This window comes from Salvelinus namaycush, chromosome 39 (assembly GCF_016432855.1).
Source record: "Salvelinus namaycush isolate Seneca chromosome 39, SaNama_1.0, whole genome shotgun sequence".
NCBI classification, from domain to species: Eukaryota; Metazoa; Chordata; class Actinopteri; order Salmoniformes; family Salmonidae; genus Salvelinus; species Salvelinus namaycush.
In genome coordinates, this window is record NC_052345.1 from 6386435 (window position 1) to 6413365 (window position 26931).

Below are 26931 nucleotides of genomic sequence, written 5' to 3' on the forward strand. Positions count from 1 at the left end.
GTATGAATAAGAGTCAAAGGAGTAAAAGTGGAATACAAGGATAAATCAGGGACAGTAGCAAGCTCAATAGACAGGTACACTGTGGAGACTAAAGTAGAGCACGAGACAACGACTAACATACAGTCTCTTGCCTTGTGCACGCACACGTGGGGGCATGTACGCAGGCACAGGCACACACATGCGATGCGCGTACGTGCGCGCACACACACACTGTTGGAAGGGACATGACTAATACAGTGTTTGGCTCTCAATGTGAAGAACTCCTACGGTTTCCTTTTTATTCAGGAATCAAAACTAGGGCGATTCAGGGTACGTGTTATTGTGCCCATGTGTGTGTTTGTGAGAGTCCACTTTATGGATTACAGTCAAGGATATTATGTTTAAATTGCTTGGGAGTTAGTTTGGACATAATTATTCAGATCGGAATATGGAGCAATGAAATATATATGTAATCTGTAATTTACGGGGACGAGAATATTTCCCACATCTCCCGACGTTAAAATAGTAATGCCACTGTTGCTCTGGGTGCATTTAGCCTATATTACAATATCACGCTTGTATAATGAGAACATAGGACGATATTGGGATGGATCAGGCTACTACTGCTCCCTTCTAGATGCGCTACTATTAAACTATTTACTCTTTGTTTGTCGATAACTTTTGTGTTGTTCACATTGCCCATTCTCCATTTCACCTCACATAATAACATATTGTCAGTTGTGTTACCTGTTGCTCCCTGGTTTCAGTGTCTATGGTTGCTCCTGTGGTATGGGAAGTCCACGTCTCACTACCTACAGTTGGTACATACGAACTACACACAACTATCCCTATGTGCTGCTTTCTAAAAAGAGGGTTGGCCACCCAGCACAGAACATGAGTCAGGTAACTGTAACAGAACGTTGCCTCTGAGCTCCGGTGAATTTTGGACACGCATCGACTCGGTTTGGGAGGCAGGGAGTGACAAACATATTTCTCTGAAAGGGATTTTGCTGTACTCCCATGTGTATTTTAAAAACCTTATAGACGTTTTAAGTTTCACGTTTTCGTGTGTCTGCTGCGCTGATGTGACGAGTTTTGCGTTTCAAAAGCGGATACAACGCTCAGGTGTTTGTTTTTCATAGGTGGATTTTCTGCCTTTTAAAAAATTATTCCTAAATAGAGCAGCGACAGGAGGTTTTACCCTGCGGTATATTTCTTTATTGCAATACTCTTGTTTACCACGCCAGTTTTTTCTTTCTTTCGTTTTTAAATATTTAATTTGCAACCACCGACAACGCCGAGTGGCCACGTTGGAACAAACAGGTAAGTGTCTGCAATAATATTATTAGCCAACACCTTTCGATTTCAACGTTTCTTTGCCTTTGTTTTCTACTGAATTTGAAAGTTAGAAAAGTTAGTAAACGTCCTTGGGTTGACACCTTTTGAACTCGTGCCAACTCGTGCTAAAAATGTGATCCTTGTGCGCAAGCAACGACAGGCCTGGCTGCAAGCTGATGATTTGCTACGTGCTTGACCTCTGTAAACCATTAAGCCACACATTCACTAAATAATTATAGAATCATAGTTACATTTGGTCCCATCTTATTTGTTGATATATTCATTCATCAGCTTAGAAATTAACTTGACAATGAGTGTGGAAAGTAACAAAGAGGCCTCATAAAAAAAAAAAACATTTGGAAGGAGAGGTTATAGAATGTTGCCAAAATGATGTTGAGCTTTTTCATATCAATTCGAGTTATTTCACAGATCTCCCACATTTCTAGAGGGTACATTCAGAAATCATGATACACTTGAATGGAGTATTTAAATACAGAGAACATAATATACCTCAAAGGGATGGATAAATGTAGCTCATTATAACCTAGTTAATTAATGCGTTCTGGGATGACGGAACATATTGGGCCAGCTTTCTATCGCGGAGACTAGAGCATGGTAATAGTGCCTAGCTGCTGTTGCACCACCTACACACACCACCAATATTGTACACACAACAACATAGCTGACATGCTAAACTATTACCCGTCTAAGAGAATCCCTTGGCTCACACTGATTATATATACTGCGAAAAAGGGACTGTTAGATGTAGGAACTGACTTGCATAATATATGAACACATACGGTATGTTCCTACTAATGTGCTGAGACACATGGACTGTGTGTTATTTCTATATCTTGCCTATGTGATGTTCAATGCACAGAGTTGCTCATCTAATCTGCTGCATTGTAAACTGCTGAGGTGACGTCATTATGTAGACCAAGCCTGGTCTCATTCTGAGAGAGAAGCCAGGGGCTTTAACCTGAGTCATCTAAAACCACCAACACATAGATCTGCTTAGCTAGCACACAGAGACATATGCATGTGGGGGGAGGGACCCCAGGTTACAGATCTCCAGGGACCTACTCTTTAAAGTCTTCCTTCGCTGAACCCCCTAGGCCCTAACTGTGTGTGTGCTAGCCCAAAGGTGTCATCAACATAATTGAACCCCTGACTCATTTTGTTTCTAGGAAGTAGTATGGTGTTCAGTTCACTCTTTAAGTCCCTATAACCAGGGCATATTCATTACTGCACATTGTAGCTTTCTGTTTTGCAACAGAAAATCAAAAAACAAACGTTTCTTAATGGACAAATTCAGGTAGTTACTCCCTGTTTCAGATGTTTTTCTTCAGTTTGGTATCTAGTGAACCATCCTGGTCTCAGAGCATTTTGTGTTCTGGATGTAAATTCTAAACACTTCATTTAGTCAGATGTTTCGTATGGTGTATATGTTTGTGAATGTCATCATCTATATCATATGGCTCCAGGTCATCTATAAGTCTTTGCTAGGTAAAGCCCCGCCTTTTCTCAGCTCACTGGTCACCATAGCAACACCCACCCGTAGCACGCGCTCCAGCAGGTATATTTCACTGGTCATCCCCAAAGCCAACACTTACTTTGGCCGTCTTTCCTTCCAGTTCTCTGCTGCCAATGACTGGAACGAATTGCAAAAATCACTGAAGCTTGAGTCTTATCTCCTTCTCCAACTTTAAGCATCAGCTGTCAGAGCAGCTTACCGATCACTGTACCTGTACACAGCCAATCTGTAAATAGCACACCCGACTACCTCATCTCCATATTGTTATTTATCTTCTTGCTCTTTTGCACCCCAGTATCTCTACTTGCACATCATCATCTGCACATCTATCACTCCAGTGTTAATGCTAAATTGTAATTATTTCGCCTCTATGGCCTATTTATTGCCTTACCTCCCTAATCTTCTACATTTGCACACACTGCACATAGATTTTTCTATTGTGTTATTGACTGTACGTTTGTTTATGTGTAACTTTGTGTTGTTGTTTTTGTCGCACTGCTTTGCTTTATCTTGGCCAGGTCGCAGTTGTAAATGAGAACTTGTTCTCAACTGGTCTACCTGGTTAAATAAAATATGTTACAAATTTATATTTGTGCAATATGTTACGAATTTGCTAAACGTATATGTTAAGAATTCCAATATGTTGTGGCTAATGTTAGCTAACTGGCTAACATTAGATAGGCTATGGGTTAGGGTTTAAAGCTAAAAAGTAGTAAGTAGGTAGGTTCACGAAATTGTGCTGAGGACAATAAAAGGCCACTCTAAATTGTGCAGTTGTCACACAACACAATGCCACAGATGTCCCAAGTTTTGAGGAAGTGTACAATTGTCATGCTGACTGCAGGAATGTCCACCAGAGCTGTTGCCAAAGCATTTTCTGTTAAATTCTCTACCATAAACTGCCTCCAACGTTGTTTTAGAAAATTTGGCAGTACGTCCAACCAGCCTCACAACCACAGACCACGTGTATGGTGTCGTGTGGGCGCGCACTGGTGCACTTTGTGCTGGGGTGCACCTGTGCCCACACAACACCCACACGACGCCATACACGTGGTCTGCGGTTGTGAGGCTGGTTGGACGTACTGCCAAATTCTCTAAACAACGTTGGAGGCAGTTTATGGTAGAGAATTTAACAAAGAATTCTCTGGCAACAGCTCCTGTGGACATTCCTGCAGTCAGCATGACAATTGTACACTATCTCAACTTGGGACATCTGTGGCATTGTGTTGTGTGACAACTGCACAATTTAGAGTGGCCTTTTATTGTCCCCAGCACAAGGTGCACCTGTGCTGTCCCCAGCACAAGGTGCACCTTTTGCTGACGGCAACGTTGTGAACAGAGTACCCCATGTTGGCGGTGGGGTTATGATATGGTCAGGCTAAGGAAAATGAACACAATTACATTTTATTGATGACAATTTGAATGCACTGAGATACCGTGACGAGATTAGAAAAATAGAAAGGGGGCAAATTCTTTTTCACAGCACTGTATGTATGTGTATATACTGGTGTATGTGTGTGTATATACTGGTGTATGTGTGTGTATATACTGGTGTATGTGTGAGAGATTGGTGGGGTTGAGTGGGGGAGAGAGGAGGGGCGCAAAAAGAAGATGAAACTGTGAAGTAAGTGTAACCACATCAGTTGGATTTTTATCTCTGCTATCCTGCTGAAGAGAGCGAGTGTCACACTAAAAAGACCGAGGGAGATAAAAACGGAGAGATAAATCATGGTGAAGGGAGAGATGGAGTGATGAGATCTCTCTCTCTCCCCTGGGTGATGGATGACTAGTCTGCTGGAGGGAAATTTCTCACTGCCTCAAACACTGCCCTGCAGTGACTACGCTACCCCTCTTTCTCTCTGTTTCTCTCAAACACAAGGTTCCCCTCTATTTAAATGTCTTTTTCTGTTTCTATATGTGTCTCTTTTTCTCTACCTCTTTGTTTCCATTTTACTGTCTCTCTTCCAATTCCTCTATCGTTGTCTGTTTCTTTCTTCCAATTCCTCTATCGTTGTCTGTTTCTTTCTTCCAATTCCTCTATCGTTGTCTGTTTCTCTCTTTCTCTTTCATTCCTTCTCGCAGGTTCCGTTCTGCTCACTTACATAACAGTTCCTGTACATGACATTGACTAATTATTACCATTAGAAGTACTGTAGCAGAGATCCCATGCTCTCTACACTATAGTACATATAACTCCAGTGATCTGTCTCATCAGTCTGTGTGATGTCAGTCTGCTTTGTCTTTCATACCTGATCTTAGAGGCTCCCCAGGTGTTTGTGATATGTGTAAGTGGGAATCTTTTTGTGTCTCCGTATTCTTTTCACCACACAACCGTTGTTTGTCAGTGTCTGGACTTTGTCCGGGAAGGTAGTGTGAACTGGAGAAGGTACAGTTTACATTTTGTGTGTCTCCCACTGTCCAGAATCATGTGACAGTGACCCAACAAAATAAAAAAAGTACTCTTTTGAAAACTTTACTTTCTCCTATACCCACAGTACAAACCCCTCCTCCACACCTGCTGGCAAGGCAACACTACAGACCACATAAAACACCAAGACAATTATGTGACACTTTAAATCATTTATTATTGATGTCGAGGTAATGGTCTGGGGGTGATAATATAAACAAGGAAATGGGGCCTATTCTGACATGATAAAGTCAGCTGTTTAGCTCTTAGTAATTACCTAGCCCTTCATCATAGCGAGAAACCCATGAAACTGGTGTGTGTGTGTGGGAGGGCAAGTCCAAGGTAACGGAATTACGCCGACTCAGGTTTTTCACTTTAAAATGTATGCCAAACAAAAACCAATGATTGCAAAGTTAAAGAAACCATACAGCTCTATGCACAAGGACTACTTTTAACAATTTCCACAGAAAAAAATACAAAAACACATTTACTTGAAAAGTGCAGATGCACATTTTGGTAACAGAATTACAGTTTGTGTGGTACAAACTGTAATTATTTTACCAAACTTTGCACATTTTATCGTGGAATTGCCCAGTAGTAGTAGTTTTACCTGAGACCCTAGTTAAGGAAGCTATTCCAGGCACCTGATTTATGATGGGGAGGAGGGGCCAATTTAAGGTTGTCACAATGTTTATCTAACCTTAACTGTCTTTGCTATCTAACAATGATAGTAGCCGTTGAGACTGCTTTTTACTGCAGTGTGTGTGTGTGTGTGTGTGTGTGTGTGTGTGTGAGCAGTGCTTACTCAGTGTAAGGTAGAGGAGCCTGGTTTGTGAATGATGTTTTTGATCAATGGGCATTTCAGCTGCCCGCAGGTTGTCATGATGCCAAGAGGTTGCCATGGTGTGAAAGGGCTGACTTGTCTTATGGGTGTGGACTAACCTAAGGCTCCTTTTTGGCTTTGAGTCAGTTTCGTTGGTATGGTCTCTTGTCTACAATAGAATCATTCACTACATTGTACAACATTAGCTGATAGTTTGCTCATCGTGATAAGGACTCTTATTTTGGAGTCTCCTTTGAATACTATTTGCATGATCACCTACTGTTTGTTAGATATGTGCTCGTGTGGCCAGGCACGCTTAATCTGTGCAAGCAGTGTGAAATACCAATGCAACTGCCATGTTTGGATGTCTGGGGGTGAAACCTGACATCGGTCTAATATATGGTATCTGTTTGCTTCAGGTTGCTTAGGCCACACCCACCACCCCTGAGATGTTTGCTTAGGCCACGCCCACCACCCCGAGGAGTTTGCTTAGGTCAGTTGGGTAGCCTACTTGACAGTTAATAACATGGTGACTCAGATTTAAACGGTTCCACTCAGACCAGATCAGATGGGTGATTTGACATAAGCTGAGGTCAAAGGTCACTCTTAGTTCCTCAGCACTGTGAGCTGGGTCACCAATACACCAGGGTCAGGAGGTGACTGTGTGGGATACCATGGTATGTCTGCATACCAGAGACATCTCTTAGACAATGTGTACTCCCCTTAGATTCCCAAGGTTTTGTCAACATGGCTAGATTCATAAAGACATGCTTGTGAATCACAACCTGCTGGTGAATCACAGCCCCAGATGGTAAGCATAAGTTGGCCGAGAGACGAAACCCAACGTTGGCCTTTGGAGTGATACCATACTCTAAATCACACTGTTTGTTTGATTTCCTTATTAATCCAATCACCCATATTTTCTCTGATTAACAATCCCACAGAAGAGGGGTGATGTATTGTCTCTCATTTCCTCCTCCAGTGGGTTGGAATGGGACTATGTTTGTCCGGTTGGAATGGGACTATGTTTGTCCGGTTGGAATGGGACTATGTTTGTCCGGTTGGAATGGGACTATGTTTGTCCCGTTGGAACGGGACTACGTTTGTCCCGTTGGAACGGGACTACGTTTGTCCCGTTGGAACGGGACTGCGTTTGTCCCGTTGGAACGGGACTGCGTTTGTCCCGGTGGAACGGGACTGCGTTTGTCCCGGTGGAACGGGACTGCGTTTGTCCCGGTGGAACGGGACTGCGTTTGTCCCGGTGGAACGGGACTGCGTTTGTCCCGGTGGAACGGGACTGCGTTTGTCCCGGTGGAACGGGACTGCGTTTGTCCCGGTGGAACGGGACTGCGTTTGTCCCGGTGGAACGGGACTGCGTTTGTCCCGGTGGAACGGGACTGCGTTTGTCCCGGTGGAACGGGACTGCGTTTGTCCCGGTGGAACGGGACTGCGTTTGTCCCGGTGGAACGGGACTGCGTTTGTCCCGGTGGAACGGGACTGCGTTTGTCCCGGTGGAACGGGACTGCGTTTGTCCCGGTGGAACGGGACTGCGTTTGTCCCGGTGGAACGGGACTGCGTTTGTCCCGGTGGAACGGGACTGCGTTTGTCCCGGTGGAACGGGACTGCGTTTGTCCCGGTGGAACGGGACTGCGTTTGTCCCGGTGGAACGGGACTGCGTTTGTCCCGGTGGAACGGGACTGCGTTTGTCCCGGTGGAACGGGACTGCGTTTGTCCCGTTGGAACGGGACTGCGTTTGTCCCGTTGGAACGGGACTGCGTTTGTCCCGTTGGAACGGGACTGCGTTTGTCCCGTTGGAACGGGACTGCGTTTGTCCCGTTGGAACGGGACTATGTTTGTCCCGTTGGAACGGGACTACGTTTGTCCCGTTGGAACGGGACTGCGTTTCTCCCGTTGGAACGGGACTGCGTTTGTCCCGTTGGAACGGGACTGCGTTTGTCCCGTTGGAACGGGACTATGTTTGTCCCGTTGGAACGGGACTATGTTTGTCCCGTTGGAACGGGACTATGTTTGTCCCGTTGGAACGGGACTATGTTTGTCCTGGGTGATGATGAGGAATGTTGACGTTAAACATTACAACGGTTGTCTGTCTGCAGATGGAGCACATCTATTCAAGGACTTTGTCTCTGTTTCAGAAGTAGGGTAAGGAGTCACTGTGACCTGTCTGAAATGGGTCCTTCGGTTTAGATGAGGTTTCTCTGTTAGCTTAGCTTAGACTCGTTAGCTTAGCTGCTAGGCCCCAAGGCAAACATTACTCCTGGTCTTCACCCAATGATAACAGTGGAGATGAACTGAGACCAGATTACACCAGTCCTGGTTACCTCTCTCCAAACCTGTTTCAGAGTTACACAGATATGCATGCATGCAGGCACACACACACACACACACACGCTATAATCCTTTACACACACACACACAGACATAACAGGGGAAACCACTGAAGCAAGCCAGTACATGTCACACCTCAGAGCTGGGATGAGACTACTGCTGCTGCAGCTGCACCCAGACAATGTTAGGCAGAGGTGACTCAATATTCTCATTACAGAACAGCCCAAAATAGTTTGATCAAAGTAGGTCAAATGACAGAACCATACAATATCATATCCTATTGTCTGTGTGAGCAGCTAGGTTTAGGTGTGTTAGGTTTGTTTGGATTAGGCTTGTTTGTATTATGCATGCGTGTGTGTGTGTGTGAGAATACACTGTGGCCCTGTGTATATTCAACGAGCTGGTTTGACATGTCATTTTGTGCTTTAACTGATGGAATCAGTGATGACAAAGGGGATAATAAGTAGGGATGTCAGTTCTCAGAAACATCTGAACGTCTCTGGCGACAATTGGAAATCATGTGTGTGTGACATGTTTGTGCTGTGAGGCAGCCCGAGGTGTCTTGTCAGAACAGGTGTCTCATCCTGGGCCCCTGTTAGTCTCTTGATCTTATTCTCTCTTGCGCTCGATCGCTCTCTCTCTCCGTTGCTCATGCTCTCTCTCTCTCTCCGTTGCTCATGCTCTCTCGCTCTCTCCGTTGCTCATGCTCTCTCGCTCTCTCTCTCCGTTGCTCATGCTCTCTCGCTCTCTCTCTCCGTTGCTCATGCTCTCTCGCTCTCTCTCTCCGTTGCTCATGCTCTCTCGCTCTCTCTCTCCGTTGCTCATGCTCTCTCGCTCTCTCTCCGTTGCTCATGCTCTCTCGCTCTCTCTCTCCGTTGCTCACTCTGTTTCTCTCTGACACTTTCAATTCAATTCAAGAAACAAAGTTTATTGATATGGAAAGTGTAGCAACTTACAAAGTCAAACATTTTGCCAAAGCAAACGTGTAAGAACATTTTAAAGAAAGAATTAATATGTACCCAGCAGTTCTATCTCTGACTCCTCCCCTATCCGACTCCTCCCCCTCTCCTGGTTATGTCAATCAACTGGTGCTTCACTGTGTGTGTGTGTGTGGTGCGATTTGTGTTACCTGTCAGGTTGTGTTTAAACAGTGGTTCTAGATACGAGACCTACATGCTGACCTTTCACCCCTCTCTCACCTGTAGGCCTCCCGGGTGGCGCAGTGGTCTAGAGTCTCTGGGTTCGCGCCCAGGCTCTGTCGCAGCCGGCCGCAACCGGGAGGTCCGTGGGGCGACGCACAATTGCCATAGCGTCGTCCGGGTTAGGGAGGGTTTGGCCGGTAGGGATATCCTTGTCTCAGTATGTAAAATGTAATAAAATGTATGCACTCTACTGTAAGTCGCTCTGGATAAGAGCGTCTGCTAAATGACTAAAATGTAAATGTAATTTCCTGACGATATAGAGCCTGACATATGAGTGCTTATGATTAACTCAAATAAGCCACACACACACGTATCACAGACATATCAGTGTTTCAACAGCATGTCGTGTCCTGCTCTGTCTCAGTAGAATGTTGTTGTCCTCTCATCTCTTGTTCTTTCTCTCTCTCTCTCATGGATTAGTCTTAGACAGTCAGCATGGCTTACTCTGCAACTACAAACTACATAGAACCCTCAGCTCTCTGCCTGATCAATGGCAAAAGTTACACTTTTTTTTGTCTGGTACTTTATCCTTTTAACTCCCCTCAATTCACTGAATGTGTCCAAATGCCACACTATTCCCTACGTAATACACTACTTTTGACCCAGGCCCATAGTGCACTACTTTTGACCAGAGCTCTATGTAGGCAATGGGTTGCCATTGGGACGCAGACAGTGTAGCTCAGATAGTTCAGCTGGTAATTCCCCTCAGAGATGTGTTCAGTAGGCCAGGCTTAGAGAGCTGCCTCCAGGGTTGAGGGATCAGGTAGGCAGTGAGCGAAGGGATGGTGTGTGTGTTGTACCTTAGTGTTCCATGACTGCACCAGTGGAGGATATTGCAGAGAGCGCGGTGGAGGAGGAGAAGCCTGGCCCCTGGACAAACAGAGACACTATTGTGTGTGTGCGGCACCTGACAGAAGGGGCATTGATGCACCCTGAGCTGAGACTCCTTACAGCCCAACACTATGAAGAGGAGGAAACATCCCACACAAACCTACATGTTATTTGTCATGGGAGATGATGCACTGTATAATGACATTACTGTGCACTCCAGGCACCGTTGCAGATAATGATGCAATACTGAAATAATCAAGTGGTGTGTGTGTGAAGGAAGTCATTGAATCCACTAGACATCGGTTGTGTGGGGTAACTTGATAAATGACTAAGAATAGTGATCTGTAGTTTACTTTGGTAATCCCTGCCACACTCCCAGTCTGTTCACTGTTGACACTGGGCTGCTATTGCAGCATACACATACATACAAACACCGCTCAATAGGAATGCGGTGTTTTCATTCCAATGACCCAGCCTGTCACAAAGAAATTATAGTGGGCAGTGTGCTGTTGGATCTGGCCCAAGCAAACACCATAGATTGCTGTCATCACACACACACACAATATACACTGCTCAAAAAAATAAAGGGAACACTAAAATAACACATCCTAGATCTGAATGAATGAAATAATATTCTTATTAAATACTTTTTTCTTTACATAGTTGAATGTGCTGACAACAAAATCACACAAAAATGATCAATGGAAATCAAATTTATCAACCTATGGAGGTCTGGATTTGGAGTCACACTCAAAATTAAAGTGGAAAACCACACTACAGGCTGATCCAACTTTGATGTTATGTCCTTAAAACAAGTCAAAATGAGGCTCAGTAGTGTGTGTGGCCTCCACGTGCCTGTATGACCTCCCTACAACACCTGGGCATGCTCCTGATGAGGTGGCGGATGGTCTCCTGAGGGATCTCCTCCCAGACCTGGACTAAAGCATCCGCCAACTCCTGGACAGTCTGTGGTGCAACGTGGCGTTGGTGGATGGAGCGAGACATGATGTCCCAGATGTGCTCAATTGGATTCAGGTCTGGGGAACGGGCGGGCCAGTCCATAGCATCAATGCCTTCCTCTTGCAGGAACTGCTGACACACTCCAGCCACATGAGGTCTAGCATTGTCTTGCATTAGGAGGAACCCAGGGCCAACCGCACCAGCATATGGTCTCACAAGGGGTCTGAGGATCTCATCTCGGTACCTAATGGCAGTCAAGCTACCTCTGGCGAGCACATGGAGGGCTGTGTGGCCCCCCAAAGAAATGCCACCCCACACCATGACTGACCCACTGCCAAACCGGTCATGCTGGAGGATGTTGCAGGCAGCAGAACGTTCCCCACGGCGTCTCCAGACTCTGTCCCGTCTGTCACATGTGCTCAGTGTGAACCTGCTTTCATCTGTGAAGAGCACAGGGCGCCAGTGGCGAATTTGCCAATCTTGGTGTTCTCTGGCAAATGCCAAACGTCCTGCACGGTGTTGGGCTGTAAGCACAACCCCCACCTGTGGACGTCTGGCCCTCATACCACCCTCATGGGGTCTGTTTCTGACCGTTTGAGCAGACACATGCACATTTGTGGCCTGCTGGAGGTCATTTTGCAGGGCTCTGGCAGTGCTCCTCCTGATCCTCCTTGCACAAAGGCGGAGGTAGCGGTCCTGCTGCTGGGTTGTTGCCCTCCTACGGCCTCCTCCACGTCTCCTGATGTACTGGCCTGTCTCTTGGTAGCGCCTCCATGCTCTGGACACTACGCTGACAGACACAGCAAACTTCTTGCCACAGCTCGCATTGATGTGCCATCCTGGATGAGCTGCACTACCTGAGCCACTTGTGTGGGTTCTAGACTCCGTCTCATGCTACCACTAGAGTGAAAGCACCGCCAGCATTCAAAAGTGACCAAAACATCAGCCAGGAAGCATAGGAACTGAGAAGTGGTCTGTGGTCACCACCTGCAGAACCACTCCTTTATTGGGGGTGTCTTGCTAATTGCCTATAATTTCCACCTGTTGTCTATTCCATTTGCACAACAGCATGTGAAATTTATTGTCAATCAGTGTTGCTTCCTAAGTGGACAGTTTGATTTCACAGAAGTGTGATTGACTTGGAGTTACATTGTGTTGTTTAAGTGTTCCCTTTATTTTTTTGAGCAGTGTATATACAGTGCCAGTCATAAGTTTGGACACACCTACTCGTTCAAGGGTTTTTCTTTATTTTTTACTATTTTTTACTATTTTATACTTTGTAGAATAATAGTGAAGACATCAACTATGAAATAACACATGTAGTAACCAAAAAATTGTTAAACAAATCAAAATATATTTTAGTTTCTTCAAATTAGCCACCCTTTGCCTTGATGACAACTTTGCACACTTGGCATTCTCTCAACCAGCTTCACCTGGAATGCTTTTTCAACCATCTTGAAGGAGTTCCCACAAATGCTGAGCACTTGTTGGCTGCTTTTCCTTCACTCTGTAGTCCAACTCATCCCAAACCATCTCAATTGGGTTGAGTTCGGGTGATTTGTGGAGGCCAGGTCATCTGATGCAGCACTCCATCACTCTCCTTCTTGGTCAAATAGCCCTTACACAGCCTGTGAGGTGTGTTTTGGGTCATTGTCCTGTAGAAAAACAAATGACAGTCCAACTAAGTGCAAACCAGGTGGGATGGCATATCTCTGCAGAATGCTGTGGTAGCCATGCTGGTTAAGTGTGCCTTGAATTCTAAATAAATCACTGACAGTGTCACCAGCAAAGCACCATCACACCACCTCCTCCATGCTTCACGTGCAGAGATCATCTGTTCACCTACTCTGCGTCTCACAAAGACACGGCGGTTGGAACCAAAAATGTGTTTTTGGCCAAAGCAAGTCTATTCTTATTGGTGTCCTTTTAGTAGTGGTTTCTTTGCAGCAATTCGACCATGAAGGCCTGATTTGCGCAGTCTCCTCTGAACAGTTGATGTTATGCTGTGTCTGTTACTTGAGCTCTGAAGCATTTATTTGGGCTGAAATTTCTGAGGCTGGTAACTCCAATGAACTTATCCTCTGCAGCAGAGGTAACTCTGGGTCTTCCTTTCCTGTGGTGGTCCTCATGAGAGCCAGTTTCATCATAGCACTTGATGTTTTTTTTCCCAAGTTCTTGAAATGTTCCGTATTGACTGACCATGTCTTAAAGTAATGATGGACTCTCGTTTCTTTGTTTATTTGAGCTGTTCTTGCCATAATATGAACTTGGTCTTTTACCAAATAGGGCTATCTTCTGTATACTACCACTACCTTGTCACATCACAACTGATTGGCTCAAACAAATTAAGAAGGAAAGAAATTCCACAAAATAAAATGTAACATGGCACATCTGTTAATTGAAATGCATTCCAGGTGACAACCTCATGAAGCTGGTTGAGAGAATGCCAAGAGTGTGCAAAGCTGTCATTAAGGCAAAGGGTGGCTACTTTGAAGAATCTCATATGAAATATATTTTGATTGAACTTTTTTTGCGTACTACATGATTCCATATGTGTTATGTCATACTTTTGATGTCTTCACTATTTTTCTACAATGTAGAAAATAGTCAAATTCAAGAAAAACCCTTGAATGAGTAGGTGTCCAAATTTGACTTGTACTGTATATCAGACACACTCGGTCACGTACACGCTCTTCTCATCTCTCTCACACACACTCGCAACACTATGATTGATTTATCTGTCTCCTCCTAGGTTGGTGTCTGTATCTAAACCAGCAGCACAACCATGACAAAGAGGGTTTCTCTACTAGACTGACCCTCTGTGAGGAACTGAAAATCTATGGGTGATGAAAAAGCACTTTGCAACAAATCGCCCCTTCAAGCTATAGACTCTATGATTGAGTGTACACACACACACACACACACACAGAGGAATTGCCTTTGCTTATTTTCTTACACACATAAAGAATGAGGACTCTTTCCAGGAACTCTATGTTATGATTGGTGGGGTCTATTTCAATCAACTCCTGACTGGCAGCCAATAACAACAGCAGGGGATGTGTGTGAGCTCTGGGTCTTTGTGATTGGATGGCTCGTCGCCGATCGTCTGGAGGACGCTTACTGGTGTGTGCTCTTTCCCTCTTCCCAAACAGAGAGAGAGATGCGATGCCAGTTTCCAATGGCCTTGGACTGTAGCAGTGTGTCTGACACGGATATTCCCTGAATCTGATATTATTGATGTCAGACAGAGGAAGAAGCCTTGATTCTTAATTTTAATTTGTTGGGCCCATGGTGCTATTCAGCATCCTTTGAAAGGCTGTCTTGTTGTGTTGGGTGCTGAAGCCTGTTCCCCCCCCCCCCCCCCCCCCCCACACACAGACACACACGCCACCTTATCCCCACAACACATCTCTCTCACATTCACACACCAGACCGGACTTCCTTTCTGTCGTCAAGAGGTGGCCAGTCATGGCTAGTCGAGCACAGTTGCACTTCCCCCCCAGAGGCTAGGGGGCGTAGAGCCCAGATAATTCTGATTTGTTGAAGTCTTCTCGGAAAGTAAAATACTGCCTCTGGCCGCTCAGACTTAAAATATACTTAGTCACACTCTAGATTGGATTAACTCTGTCTCCATGGCAACAAGTGAGCCCTTTTACATCTCATCTTCAGTCCCAAGTGACCCAACCTTCAGTGCAATGCGTATTGCTCCAGTGCAACCTCCAGTGTAGTGTATTCCATTGTCTTACCCCATGGCATGACACTGTAGTGGTAGCTTACTAGTGCAGATCAGGACCCTGGGGTACTAGTGGAATAGCCTGGATAGGATACCAGTCTGTTTATGCTTTAGCCACTACTGTACAACTGTTGTCTGCACCCTGAAATCATCATACATGTGAATGAAGCCATACTTGTTCATTTACTTTACATTACTGTGCTAATTGAGGTAGTGTGGACATGCTCCACTAACAAGTACTACCTCTACCTGTGCTTATGGACAAAGGGTGTGTGTGTGTGTGTGTGTTTCCTGTTTGAACCTCACAGGGTCAGCCCGGTCTCTGTCCCTCTCTAACTCCAAATGTCGGGAGGAAATGGAGCAGAAACAATCATTGCTTTGAAGTGTGTCGTGCTGCGTCGGTCGCCGACGGCAACACGGGGGTAATTGTGTCAGTGTGCTGCTAATTGTGTCATGTTTGTTTGACACAACCCCCAACATGTCCACCTCAATGTGTACTTGTGCATGACACGTCCATAACCTATTACTGCTGAGTAATCGTGTGTCTGTGAGAGACCGACATGGTGGTGGCACCTTGAGGGAAGAATGCTCCATATAAACCATATAACCTCCTGCTCAGTGGCGTAGCTTCAGCCGGTGCGGTCGCACCAGGGCCCGTACCAGGGCCGGTGACGCACCAGGGCCCGCACCAGGGCCCCCTATGTCATTTGAATAGCGCTCCACCATGCCCAAGTATTAATTGTTGACGCGGGTCCATCACGTCTACGATTTGACGAGAAGATCTTTCTTTAAAGTAGGCTATATGATAAATGATCCCGCTGATGGTTTCAGCAACAAATTTTTTTTTTACCACTACATAAGTCAGCGTGATATTTTAGTGTATTGATGACAATAAATCCATTTAACTTGCTAAATAAATCATATTATTCAATAGTTTCAATACCAAGTTAAGATAATGAAATGCATTCTGGGACTCATTGTGCAAATACTCTCCAAAGCGTTGTTTCTGTCATCGTTTTCAGCAACAGTTGAGCTAGCTATCAAGAGACAACGGCCTATAAATTAATAAAGAGAGTCGAGAATAAAAAATTACGGATTTAAAAAGTGGAGCCCAAAAGAGGAAGGGCAAAAAATGAGAAAGCAAAGCAAGAATCAAAATTTGTTTCATTTTTCAAGTGCAGCCATTGCTGGCACAAGCCATGTAGTGGGACCAGAAGAGGATGTAGGTTTCTCATCGCCAGCAGCAGCTTTTAGCGGGTCAAGTGAGCCACGGCCAAGCTGTTTCATCCTGCCAGAAGAAGGAACTGTGACAGAGGAGGATACGGGTTGTCAGGTATCGGCGGATACGACCCTGAGCACAAGCCAGGTCGGACAAGCTATCCCCGGGCGGGGAGGAAGAGGAGCAGGGCGAGGCTAGAATCATGGCGGCTGAGGAAACAGGTGGAAGTGGGACAGATGGCCTTTTTACCAATCCAACTGACAGGGGGCATTATGCAACAAATGTGGATGCAAAAGTTAAACGGCACGTTATTGCATCAGGCTCGTGTAAGCCTACTGGCTCATTCCCAAGAGATGACGAAAGGCGGTGTTTTTCCAAGTCGTATTACACCACTACAACCAAGCCTGGAATCAAATGACCACGTACATGGCTATGTTATTCAGCCAAGCTAAATTGCGCGTATTGTGAGCCTTGCTGGCTGTTCGGAGATCGGAGTGCCCCTTTCTTCTCTGGTGAATAGGGTGAGAGATTGGCCCCATCTAACATCCAAAATAGCATGTCATGAGACATCCCAGATTCACATGGCTGCCTGTTTGGTATATGAGCAATGGAAGCTCAATGGCACCTTTGACGCAGAAATGGAGAAAGGCGTGCTTAAAGCAGCAAATTTCGGGCAACAGGTGTTTGAGCGCATAGTTAATGTAACTTTCACACTTGCATCATGTAATTTAGCGTTGAGGGCACTGTGAAAAGCTGGGGCAGGCAAACAGTGGGAAGTTTCTCAGGAAAATTCAACTGCTGTCATTTTACGACCCAGTTCTGAAATAACTTTTAGAATGCCCATCAGGATCCGTTAACTATCTCAGTCCTCAAATCCAAAATGAGCTGATGTTATGTCTTTGCCGAACAAGTGAAATGTGACATTCAGGGAGAGATGCAGGAAGCCCCATTTAAAAAAATAAAAAATAATTATACACTGCTCAAAAAAATAAAGGGAACACTTAAACAACACAATGTAACTCCAAGTCAATCACACTTCTGTGAAATCAAACTGTCCACTTAGGAAGCAACACTGATTGACAATAAATTTCACATGCTGTTGTGCAAATGGAATAGACAACAGGTGGAAATTATAGGCAATTAGCAAGACACCCCCAATAAAGGAGTGGTTCTGCAGGTGGTGACCACAGACCACTTCTCAGTTCCTATGCTTCCTGGCTGATGTTTTGGTCACTTTTGAATGCTGGCGGTGCTTTCACTCTAGTGGTAGCATGAGACGGAGTCTACAACCCACACAAGTGGCTCAGGTAGTGCAGCTCATCCAGGATGGCACATCAATGCGAGCTGTGGCAAGAAGGCTTGCTGTGTCTGTCAGCGTAGTGTCCAGAGCATGGAGGCGCTACCAGGAGACAGGCCAGTACATCAGGAGACGTGGATGAGGCCGTAGGAGGGCAACAACCCAGCAGCAGGACCGCTACCTCCGCCTTTGTGCAAGGAGGATCAGGAGGAGCACTGCTAGAGCCCTGCAAAATGACCTCCAGCAGGCCACAAATGTGCATGTGTCTGCTCAAACGGTCAGAAACAGACTCCATGAGGGTGGTATGAGGGCCCGACGTCCACAGGTGGGGGTTGTGCTTACAGCCCAACACCGTGCAGGACGTTTGGCATTTGCCAGAGAACACCAAGATTGGCAAATTCACCACTGGCGCCCTGTGCTCTTCACAGATGAAAGCAGGTTCACACTGAGCACATGTGACAGACGTGACAGAGTCTGGAGACGCCGTGGAGAACGTTCTGCTGCCTGCAACATCCTCCAGCATGACCGGTTTGGCGGTGGGTCAGTCATGGTGTGGGTTGGCATTTCTTTGGGGGGCCGCACAGCCCTCCATGTGCTCGCCAGAGGTAGCCTGACTGCCATTAGGTACCGAGATGAGATCCTCAGACCCCTTGTGAGACCATATGCTGGTGCGGTTGGCCCTGGGTTCCTCCTAATGCAAGACAATGCTAGACCTCATGTGGCTGGAGTCTGTCAGCAGTTCCTGCAAGAGGAAGGCATTGATGCTATGGACTGGCCCGCCCGTTCCCCAGACCTGAATCCAATTGAGCACATCTGGGACATCATGTCTCGCTCCATCCACCAACGCCACGTTGCACCACAGACTGTCCAGGAGTTGGCGGATGCTTTAGTCCAGGTCTGGGAGGAGATCCCTCAGGAGACCATCCGCCACCTCATCAGGAGCATGCCCAGGCGTTGTAGGGAGGTCATACAGGCACGTGGAGGCCACACACACTACTGAGCCTCATTTTGACTTGTTTTAAGGACATTACATCAAAGTTGGATCAGCCTGTAGTGTGGTTTTCCACTTTAAGTGTGGAGTTTTGAGTGTGACTCCAAATCCAGACCTCCATAGGTTGATAAATTTGATTTCCATTGATCATTTTTGTGTGATTTTGTTGTCAGCACATTCAACTATGTAAAAAAAAAAAGTATTTAATAAGAATATTTCATTCATTCAGATCTAGGATGTGTTATTTTAGTGTTCCCTTTATTTTTTTGAGCAGTGTATATTTTTTTGTATTATGGACACCACACCGGATGTATCCAAAGTAGACCAGTTAAGCCAAGTTTATCGCTATGTGAGAGTGATAAGGGATGTAAATAATGTCACCACAGATCTGACCATCAGTTGTTTTGGGGATTTCTGGAGACTGCTGACACATCAGCAACTGAGCTTCAACATAAAATGCTGGGCAGCATAGAGGATAATGGGCTGGATATTTCAAAATGTTGTAGGCAGGGGTATGATGGAGCTGCTAACATGAGCAGGGTCTATTCGGCGTGTGCCGGCCAGAATATCAGAAAGAGAGACGCTTGCTGTTTATGTGCATTGCAACTCTGTCACATTGACAACTCTGTCAAGAATGTGCCAGAGATGAAACAGTTTTATGATGCTGTTGAACTGTTATACACCTTCTTCGGCATAGCATAAAGAGATGGTCAATGTTGAGTGGTATTTGAGTTTGCACCAGAAAAGAAAATGTAACTCTAAAACGACCAGCGGGTAGGACCCAGTCATCTAGATATGAGTCCCTTGACGCCCTGAGATACAGATATGTGGACGTAATGAAGGCCCTCACCAAGACTGTGCTGTTAAGTGTCAGGAAGGACGAGAGGGATGATGCAGCAGCACTTGAAAAGAAAATGGTTTTAGTCTGCAGACTAGGGTTTTAGAAAATGTGAACGTCGTCTCCAAAACGATTCTGACTTAGAATATGTGGACAACTACAAATACCTAGGTGTCTGGTTAGAATGTAAACTCTCCTTCCAGACTCACATTAAACATCTCCAAACCAAAATTAAATCTAGAATCGGCTTCCTATTTCGCAACAAGGCCTCCTTCACTCATGCTGCCAAACATACCCTCGTAAAACTGACCGTCCTTCTGATCCTCGACTTCGGAGATGTCATTTACAAAATAGCCTCCAACACTCTACTCAGCAAATTGGATGCAGTCTATCACAGTGCCATCTGTTTTGTCACCAAGGCCCCATATACTACCCACTACCCTGTGACCTGTACACACTCGTTGGCTGGCCCTCGCTCCCATACTCGTCGCCAAACCCACTGGCTCCATGTCATCTACAAGTCTCTGCTAGGTAAAGCCCTGCCTTATCTCAGCTCACTGGTCACCATAGCAGCACCCACCCGTAGCACGCGCTCCAGCAGGTATATCTCACTGGTCACCCCCAAAGCCAATTCTTCCTTTGGCTGCCTCTCCTTCCAGTTCTCTGCTGACACTGACTGGAACGAACTGCAAAAATCACTAAAGATGGACACTCTTACCTCCCTCACTAGCTTTAAGCACCAGCTGTCAGAGCAGCTCACAGATCACTGCACCTGTACATAGCTCATCTGTAAATTAGCCCATCCAATCTACCTCATCCCCATACTGTATTTATTTATGTATTTATCTTGCTCCTTTGCACCCCAGTATCTCTACTTGCACATTCATCTTCTGCACATTCTACCATTCCAGTGTTTAATTGCTATATTGTAATAACTTCGCCACCATGGCCTATTTATTGCCTTACCTCTCTTATCCTACCTCGTTTGCACATGCTGTATATATATATATTTTTCCTACTATATTATTGATTGTATGTTTGTTTTATTCCATGTGTAACTCTGTGTTGTATGTGTCGAACTGCTTTGCTGTATCTTGGCCAGGTTGAGAATAGCTGTGTTTCGGTGTTTCTGTTGAGAGATTGATCTATATATTTATGTTTTATAATATAGGCTATAGCCTATTATTTGCAGATAAAATAGGGTGTTTCTTGACCGATTTGTGCTTTCGGTGGTGTTGATCAACTTATACAGGTTAATTTCTGACCGCTGGCCATGGTGCTCAATGTATTGGCTATATTGCGGCTTCTCTGGGAACAGCTTCAAATGTGCCCTTAGATTAGGTTCTGCTCTGCTGTTACAATGTTTAGTAATATTAACACACAGCCTTACCAACAAAATAATTTACATTTTAAGGGAAATATGGGTGGTGATATGGGCACCTGGGCCCGTCATGATTAAGATAGGCTACCGCCCCGCTAAACAACCACGTGTTCCCACAGAGAACGCTACGCTAGCAGAAACCATGTAGCCTCCCCACAGGACAAATATACATCCTTTTACACACTGTGTGTGTTGCACACCAAGGCTCTGGGAGTGTTTGCACTGAAGCCATGCCAACCAAATAAACGTTAACCACCGCTAGCTAGTGTGGTCGGTCCAGAAGACTGGGTTTCTCACCTACTCTAGCGGATGTACACACACACTGAACCAGTTCCTCCTCTAGACTTAACCATCCTGCTTGTGCCTCTTTCCTCTGTCAATCTCAACTAGTTGGTTGATGAACTGAACTCTCTAGGGAACTCTCTAGGGAACTTGTTGGGGGGGATTGGAACATACTTAGTAGTTAATGTCTTTGTTGGGGTCTGAGAGCGTTGCCATAGTAACAGTTACTGGTACCTTGTGTGTGTGTATATATGTAAGTTATCGTTACTCATTGTGTATTTGTTCCTCGCGTTATTATTTCTCTCTCTGCATTGTTGGGAATGACCCGTATGTAAGCATTTCACTGTTAGTCTACACTGTTAGTCTACACTTACATTTTGATTTGTAAGTGTCATTGAGTTAACAGTGTCGTGCGTAGGGACCTGGTCTGGGCGGAGTGTCTGTTACACACTGGCTCTCGTGGCGTAGAAGCATGTAGGAGATCTCCACAACTCAGTGAATACTGTGAAGACAATGGATTACGCTCTTGGACTAATACTAAGTCATTGTGTGCAAGTTTTTCTCCAACTTTCTCTCTCCCCCTCTCTGCTGTGTATCATCATATTGTATCTAATTATCAGACTCCGTCTGTAGGGAGCTCAACAATGCTCCTCATCAAAGACAGTTTGTTTATCTCCTCACTGCTATTCCTGGCTCCCCATGAGACCTAACGTCATCCCTACGGAGGCTCATAAGCTGGTTATAAGCTGTCATAGCCCCAATGCCTCCAAACACCAGGGCGGTTGGGGTTTGAGGGAGCTATCAGGGTGTTTTCTAAGGCTTGGAGCAGAGGATAGGAACTGTGTGGAGAAGGATGTAGGGTAGGTGGTGATTGGTTGCCAGATCGCAGGTATAAACGAGTGATTGTCGTGTTTTTCTAGTGGATTGGGTCCAGTCTCCAATATTCCCTTGGGAAGTAGGAAATATCACTGTTTCTACACAGTAGAAATATATCTCCTGGTCCTCTATCGATCAGTTGGTAGAGCATGGCGGTTGCAACGCCAGGATAGTGGGTTCAATTCCTGGGACTAGCCATATGTAAAATGTATGCAGGCGTGACCAAGTCGCTTTGGATAAAAGCATATATGGCATATATGATCTGTTTCTACATTGTAGAAAACAAAGGCTCTATAATAAAGGTTGGCGGGTACAGCACATCCTCCAGGCTGTGTTCGTACGTACCAAGTCAGGCTAGTCCTATTGTCCCGCTGTGTGTCAGCTGTGAGGATCCAAACATGTAGTTACAGTCATTTGCCTTGTGATGCCTGAGGCCATGTCACAAGGGATACGTAATGTGAAACAACACAAGCTAGATAGAAACGTCCAGATGAATTCCCAGAAAAACAACTAAGGCTTCCAGGTATCTCAGGGTCAGAGTGCTGATCTAGGATCAGGTCCCCACCTGTCCATATAACCGTATTAATTGTGCTCTAAAAGGCTAAACTGTTCCTAGAGCAGCACTTCAACTACTTCCTAAGGTAAATGATGTATGTAACCTATAACCTTTAACCCCTTGTCTTGTCACACAGATTGAAGATGGACGAGGCAGAGAAGTACACACAGAGACTGCAGGCGATCACTGTGAGTCAAGCACCTGACACACACACAACCACACATACAGACCCATGGAAACTAAGCACTGCTCCTTGCGCTGTCTGTCCATAGCTACTGAATAATTTACCCATAGTGCAGTGTGTTGCACCAAGCCGCCTCCCTCAGCCCAGTAAAACAACGCCACAGTATTTCCATGGAGACACAGTGACTATTATAGGATGGCTACCTCTCTAGGATAATGGTGACAGGTTTGACCAGGTGTTTTCCTCTTTGTTTATCACTCCACCTCTCTCATTGTCTCGCGCCCCTTCTCGCCCCTCTCTCTCGCTCTCCCCCCTCTCTCTCGCTCTCCCCCCTCTCTCTCGCTCTCTCTCCCCTCTCTCTCGCTCTCTCCTCCCTCTCTCTCTCGCTCTCTCCTCCCTCTCTCTCTCGCTCTCTCCTCCCTCTCTCTCGCTCTCTCCTCCCTCTCTCTCGCTCTCTCTCCCCCCTCTCTCTCGCTCTCTCTCCCCCCTCTCTCTCGCTCTCTCCCCCCTCTCTCTCGCTCTCTCCTCCCTCTCTCTCGCTCTCTCTCCCCCCTCTCTCTCGCTCTCTCTCCCCCCTCTCTCTCGCTCTCTCTCCCCCCTCTCTCGCTCTCTCTCCCCTCTCTCTCGCTCTCTCTCCCCTCTCTCTCGCTCTCTCTCCCCTCTCTCTCGCTCTCTCTCCCCTCTCTCTCGCTCTCTCTCCCCTCTCTCTCGCTCGCTCTCTCCCCTCTCTCTCGCTCGCTCTCTCCCCTCTCTCTCGCTCGCTCTCTCCCCTCTCTCTCGCTCGCTCTCTCCCCTCTCTCTCGCTCGCTCTCTCCCCTCTCTCTCGCTCGCTCTCTCCCCTCTCTCTCGCTCGCTCTCTCCCCTCTCTCTCGCTCGCTCTCTCCCCTCTCTCTCGCTCGCTCTCTCCCCTCTCTCTCGCTCGCTCTCTCCCCTCTCTCTCGCTCGCTCTCCCCTCTCTCTCTTGCTCGCTCTCCCCTCTCTCTCTTGCTCGCTCTCCCCTCTCTCTCTTGCTCGCTCTCCCCTCTCTCTCTTGCGCTCTCTCCCCTCTCTCTCTTGCGCTCTCTCGCCTCTCTCTCGCTCGCTCTCTCGCCTCTCTCTCGCTCGCTCTCTCGCCTCTCTCTCGCTCGCTCTCTCGCCTCTCTCTCGCTTGCTCTCTCCCCTCTCTCTCGCTCGCTCTCTCCCCTCTCTCTCCCTCTCTCTCGCTCTCTCTCTCCCTCTCTCTCGCTCTCTCTCTCCCTCTCTCTCGCTCTCTCTCTCCCTCTCTCTCGCTCGCTCTCGCTCTCTCTCCCCTCTCTCTCGCTCGCTCTCTCCCCTCTCTCTCGCTCGCTCTCTCCCCTCTCTCTCGCTCGCTCTCTCCCCTCTCTCTCGCTCTCTCTCTCCCCTCTCTCTCGCTCGCTCTCTCCCCTCTCTCGCTCGCTCTCTCCCCTCTCTCTCGCTCGCTCTCTCCCCTCTCTCTCGCTCGCTCTCTCCCCTCTCTCTCGCTCGCTCTCTCCCCTCTCTCTCGCTCGCTCTCTCCCCTCTCTCTCGCTCGCTCTCTCCCCTCTCTCTCGCTCGCTCTCTCCCCTCTCTCTCGCTCGCTCTCTCCCCTCTCTCTCGCTCGCTCTCTCCCCTCTCTCTCGCTCGCTCTCCTCTCTCTCTCGCTCGCTCTCCCCTCTCTCTCGCTCGCTCTCCCCTCTCTCTCGCTCGCTCTCCCCTCTCTCTCGCTCGCTCTCCCCTCTCTCTCTCGCTCGCTCTCCCCTCTCTCTCTCGCTCGCTCTCCCCTCTCTCTCTCGCTCGCTCTCCCCCCTCTCTCTCGCTCGCTCTCTCCCCTCTCTCTCGCTCGCTCTCTCCCCTCTCTCTCGCTCGCTCTCTCCCCTCTCTCTCGCTCGCTCACTCTGCCCTCTTTCTCGCTCGCTCACTCTGCCCTCTTTCTCGCTCGCTCACTCTGCCCTCTTTCTCGCTCGCTCTCTCCCCTCTTTCTCGCTCGCTCTCTGCCCTCTTTCTCGCTCGCTCTCCCCTCTTTCTCGCTCGCTCTCTCCCCTCTCTCTTGCTCGCTCTCCCCTCTTTCTTGCTCGCTCTCTCCCCTCTCTCTTGCTCGCTCTCCCCTCTTTCTTGCTCGCTCTCTCCCCTCTCTCTTGCTCGCTCTCCCCTCTCTCTTGCTCGCTCTCCCCTCTCTCTTGCTCGCTCTCCCCTCTCTCTTGCTCGCTCTCTCTCCCCTCTCTTGCTCGCTCTCTCTCCCCTCTCTTGCTCGCTCTCTCTCCCCTCTCTTGCTCGCTCTCTCTCCCCTCTCTTGCTCGCTCTCTCTCCCCTCTCTTGCTCGCTCTCTCTCCCCTCTCTTGCTCGCTCTCTCTCCCCTCTCTCTTGCTCGCTCGCTCTCCCCTCTCTCTTGCTCGCTCTCCCCTCTCTCTTGCTCGCTCTCCCCTCTCTCTCGCTCGCTCTCTCTCCCCTCTCTCTCGCTCGCTCTCTCTCCCCTCTCTCTCGCTCGCTCGCTCTCCCCTCTCTCTCGCTCGCTCTCCCCTCTCTCTCGCTCGCTCTCCCCTCTCGCTCGCTCTCTCTCCCCTCTCGCTCGCTCTCCCCTCTCGCTCGCTCTCCCCTCTCGCTCGCTCTCCCCTCTCTCTTGCTCGCTCGCTCTCCCCTCTCTCTTGCTCGCTCGCTCTCCCCTCTCTCTTGCTCGCTCGCTCTCCCCTCTCTCTTGCTCGCTCGCTCTCCCCTCTCTCTTGCTCGCTCGCTCTCCCCTCTCTCTTGCTCGCTCTCTCTCCCCTCTCTCTTGCTCGCTCTCTCTCCCCTCTCTCTTGCTCGCTCTCTCTCCCCTCTCTCTCGCTCGCTCTCTCTCCCCTCTCTCTCGCTCGCTCTCTCTCCCCTCTCTCTCGCTCGCTCTCTCTCCCCTCTCTCTCGCTCGCTCTCTCTCCCCTCTCTCTCCCCTCTCTCTCAGGAGAAGCGTCGTCTGCAGGAGGAACAGGAGAGGGCCAAGAGGGAGATGGAGGAGGAGAGGCTGAGGCTACAGCAGCTCAAGGTGACACACACACAGACACACACACTCTGAAGGTCTGACCGTCACCCCTCTCACTGTCCCCGACCCCGTCACCCCTCTCACTGTCCCCGACCCGTCACCCCTCTCACTGTCCCCGACCCGTCACCCCTCTCACTGTCCCCGACCCGTCACCCCTCACTGTGTAGGACTATTTATTCTGAAGTGTAATGTCAAATGGCCAGAAAAGTGACCACACACACTCAGACACACACGCTCTCTCTGTGAATATGGTGGTGGATACTGGACAGAACCTCCACACTCATTCTTCTTTCCCCACAAATGTAGAATGTAGCCATAATGTTCTTCCACCAAAATCCTGTACGGACTCATTCCAGCTTGTTAGCAAGGGGCTTACTTCAGTTCCAAATTCCATTCCAAGCAACACACAACTCCTAGTCTACTTGAGAACACACCCTTCCTGAAACTGCCTGCCAGAGTTGGGAGGTTTGGCCTTCCTTCACTAGAACGGTGTGTGTGTGTTTACGTGCTCTGCTCTCTGCACTGGACGGCTCTATTGTTTTCACACCACTTCCAGATTGGCGTTCCCACTGCCCGCCGGGCGCATTCCTCAAATCCTTGCTGTGTGCTTGTGTACACCCAATGAGAAAATCGTTTCAGGTGACTGGTCTGCCTTAGTCTGCTACCTGGAGCCACCTCCAAGAATGATTACCCCAACCACCCTTATGAGGCCAAATTATAACGAACTTGCATTAACCATAGTTTTTAGTTGGCTAACTTCTAACCTACAAGAACGCCTCTGTCTACAACTGTACTGTACCGACTACTGAAGGAACAAACCCTGCTCTGTACTCCTCAGAGGTAAAGGTAGTACTGAGCTCTCAATGGCTGTCACCAGCAGTGGTCTCTCGACTTCCTCAGAGGTCAATTACAGCCTGTTATCACACCCACAGCTTTAAAGCCTTCTAATTGTTATCGTCATGCAACGTGATCTCATGTTTGTCCTCTGGGGGAAGGATGTGGACTGTTTTGTATTCAGCCACTCTTGGAGGACAATGGGTATTTCTTAATTATGCAAAAAGTTGTGATGGTGTCCACACTCAAAAAGATGTCCCATAAAGCTTACTGTATTTCAAAAATATATATTATTATTTTCCCCGCGTCAGGGATAGCGTGCGCAGATGTT

The 26931-nt window shown here is 47.3% G+C and overlaps 2 protein-coding genes across 2 annotated transcripts in view; one reads left to right on the forward strand and one right to left on the reverse strand.

Moving 5' to 3' along the window:
- plppr2b (phospholipid phosphatase related 2b) overlaps positions 1-810 on the reverse strand; it is a 51488-nt gene extending 50678 nt beyond the window's left edge. The window contains exon 1 of the mRNA XM_038978481.1: positions 727-810. The gene's annotated coding sequence lies outside the window, so the exon portion shown is untranslated. The remainder of the gene's footprint in view (positions 1-726) is intronic.
- Positions 811-854: 44 nt separating this feature from the next.
- The window catches only part of palm3 (paralemmin 3), a 37782-nt gene continuing 11705 nt past the window's right edge, over positions 855-26931 (forward strand). The window contains exons 1-3 of the mRNA XM_038978480.1: positions 855-1302; positions 22730-22781; positions 25689-25769. Coding sequence (XP_038834408.1) covers positions 22737-22781; positions 25689-25769 — 126 coding nt within the window. The 5' untranslated portion in view covers positions 855-1302; positions 22730-22736. The remainder of the gene's footprint in view (positions 1303-22729; positions 22782-25688; positions 25770-26931) is intronic.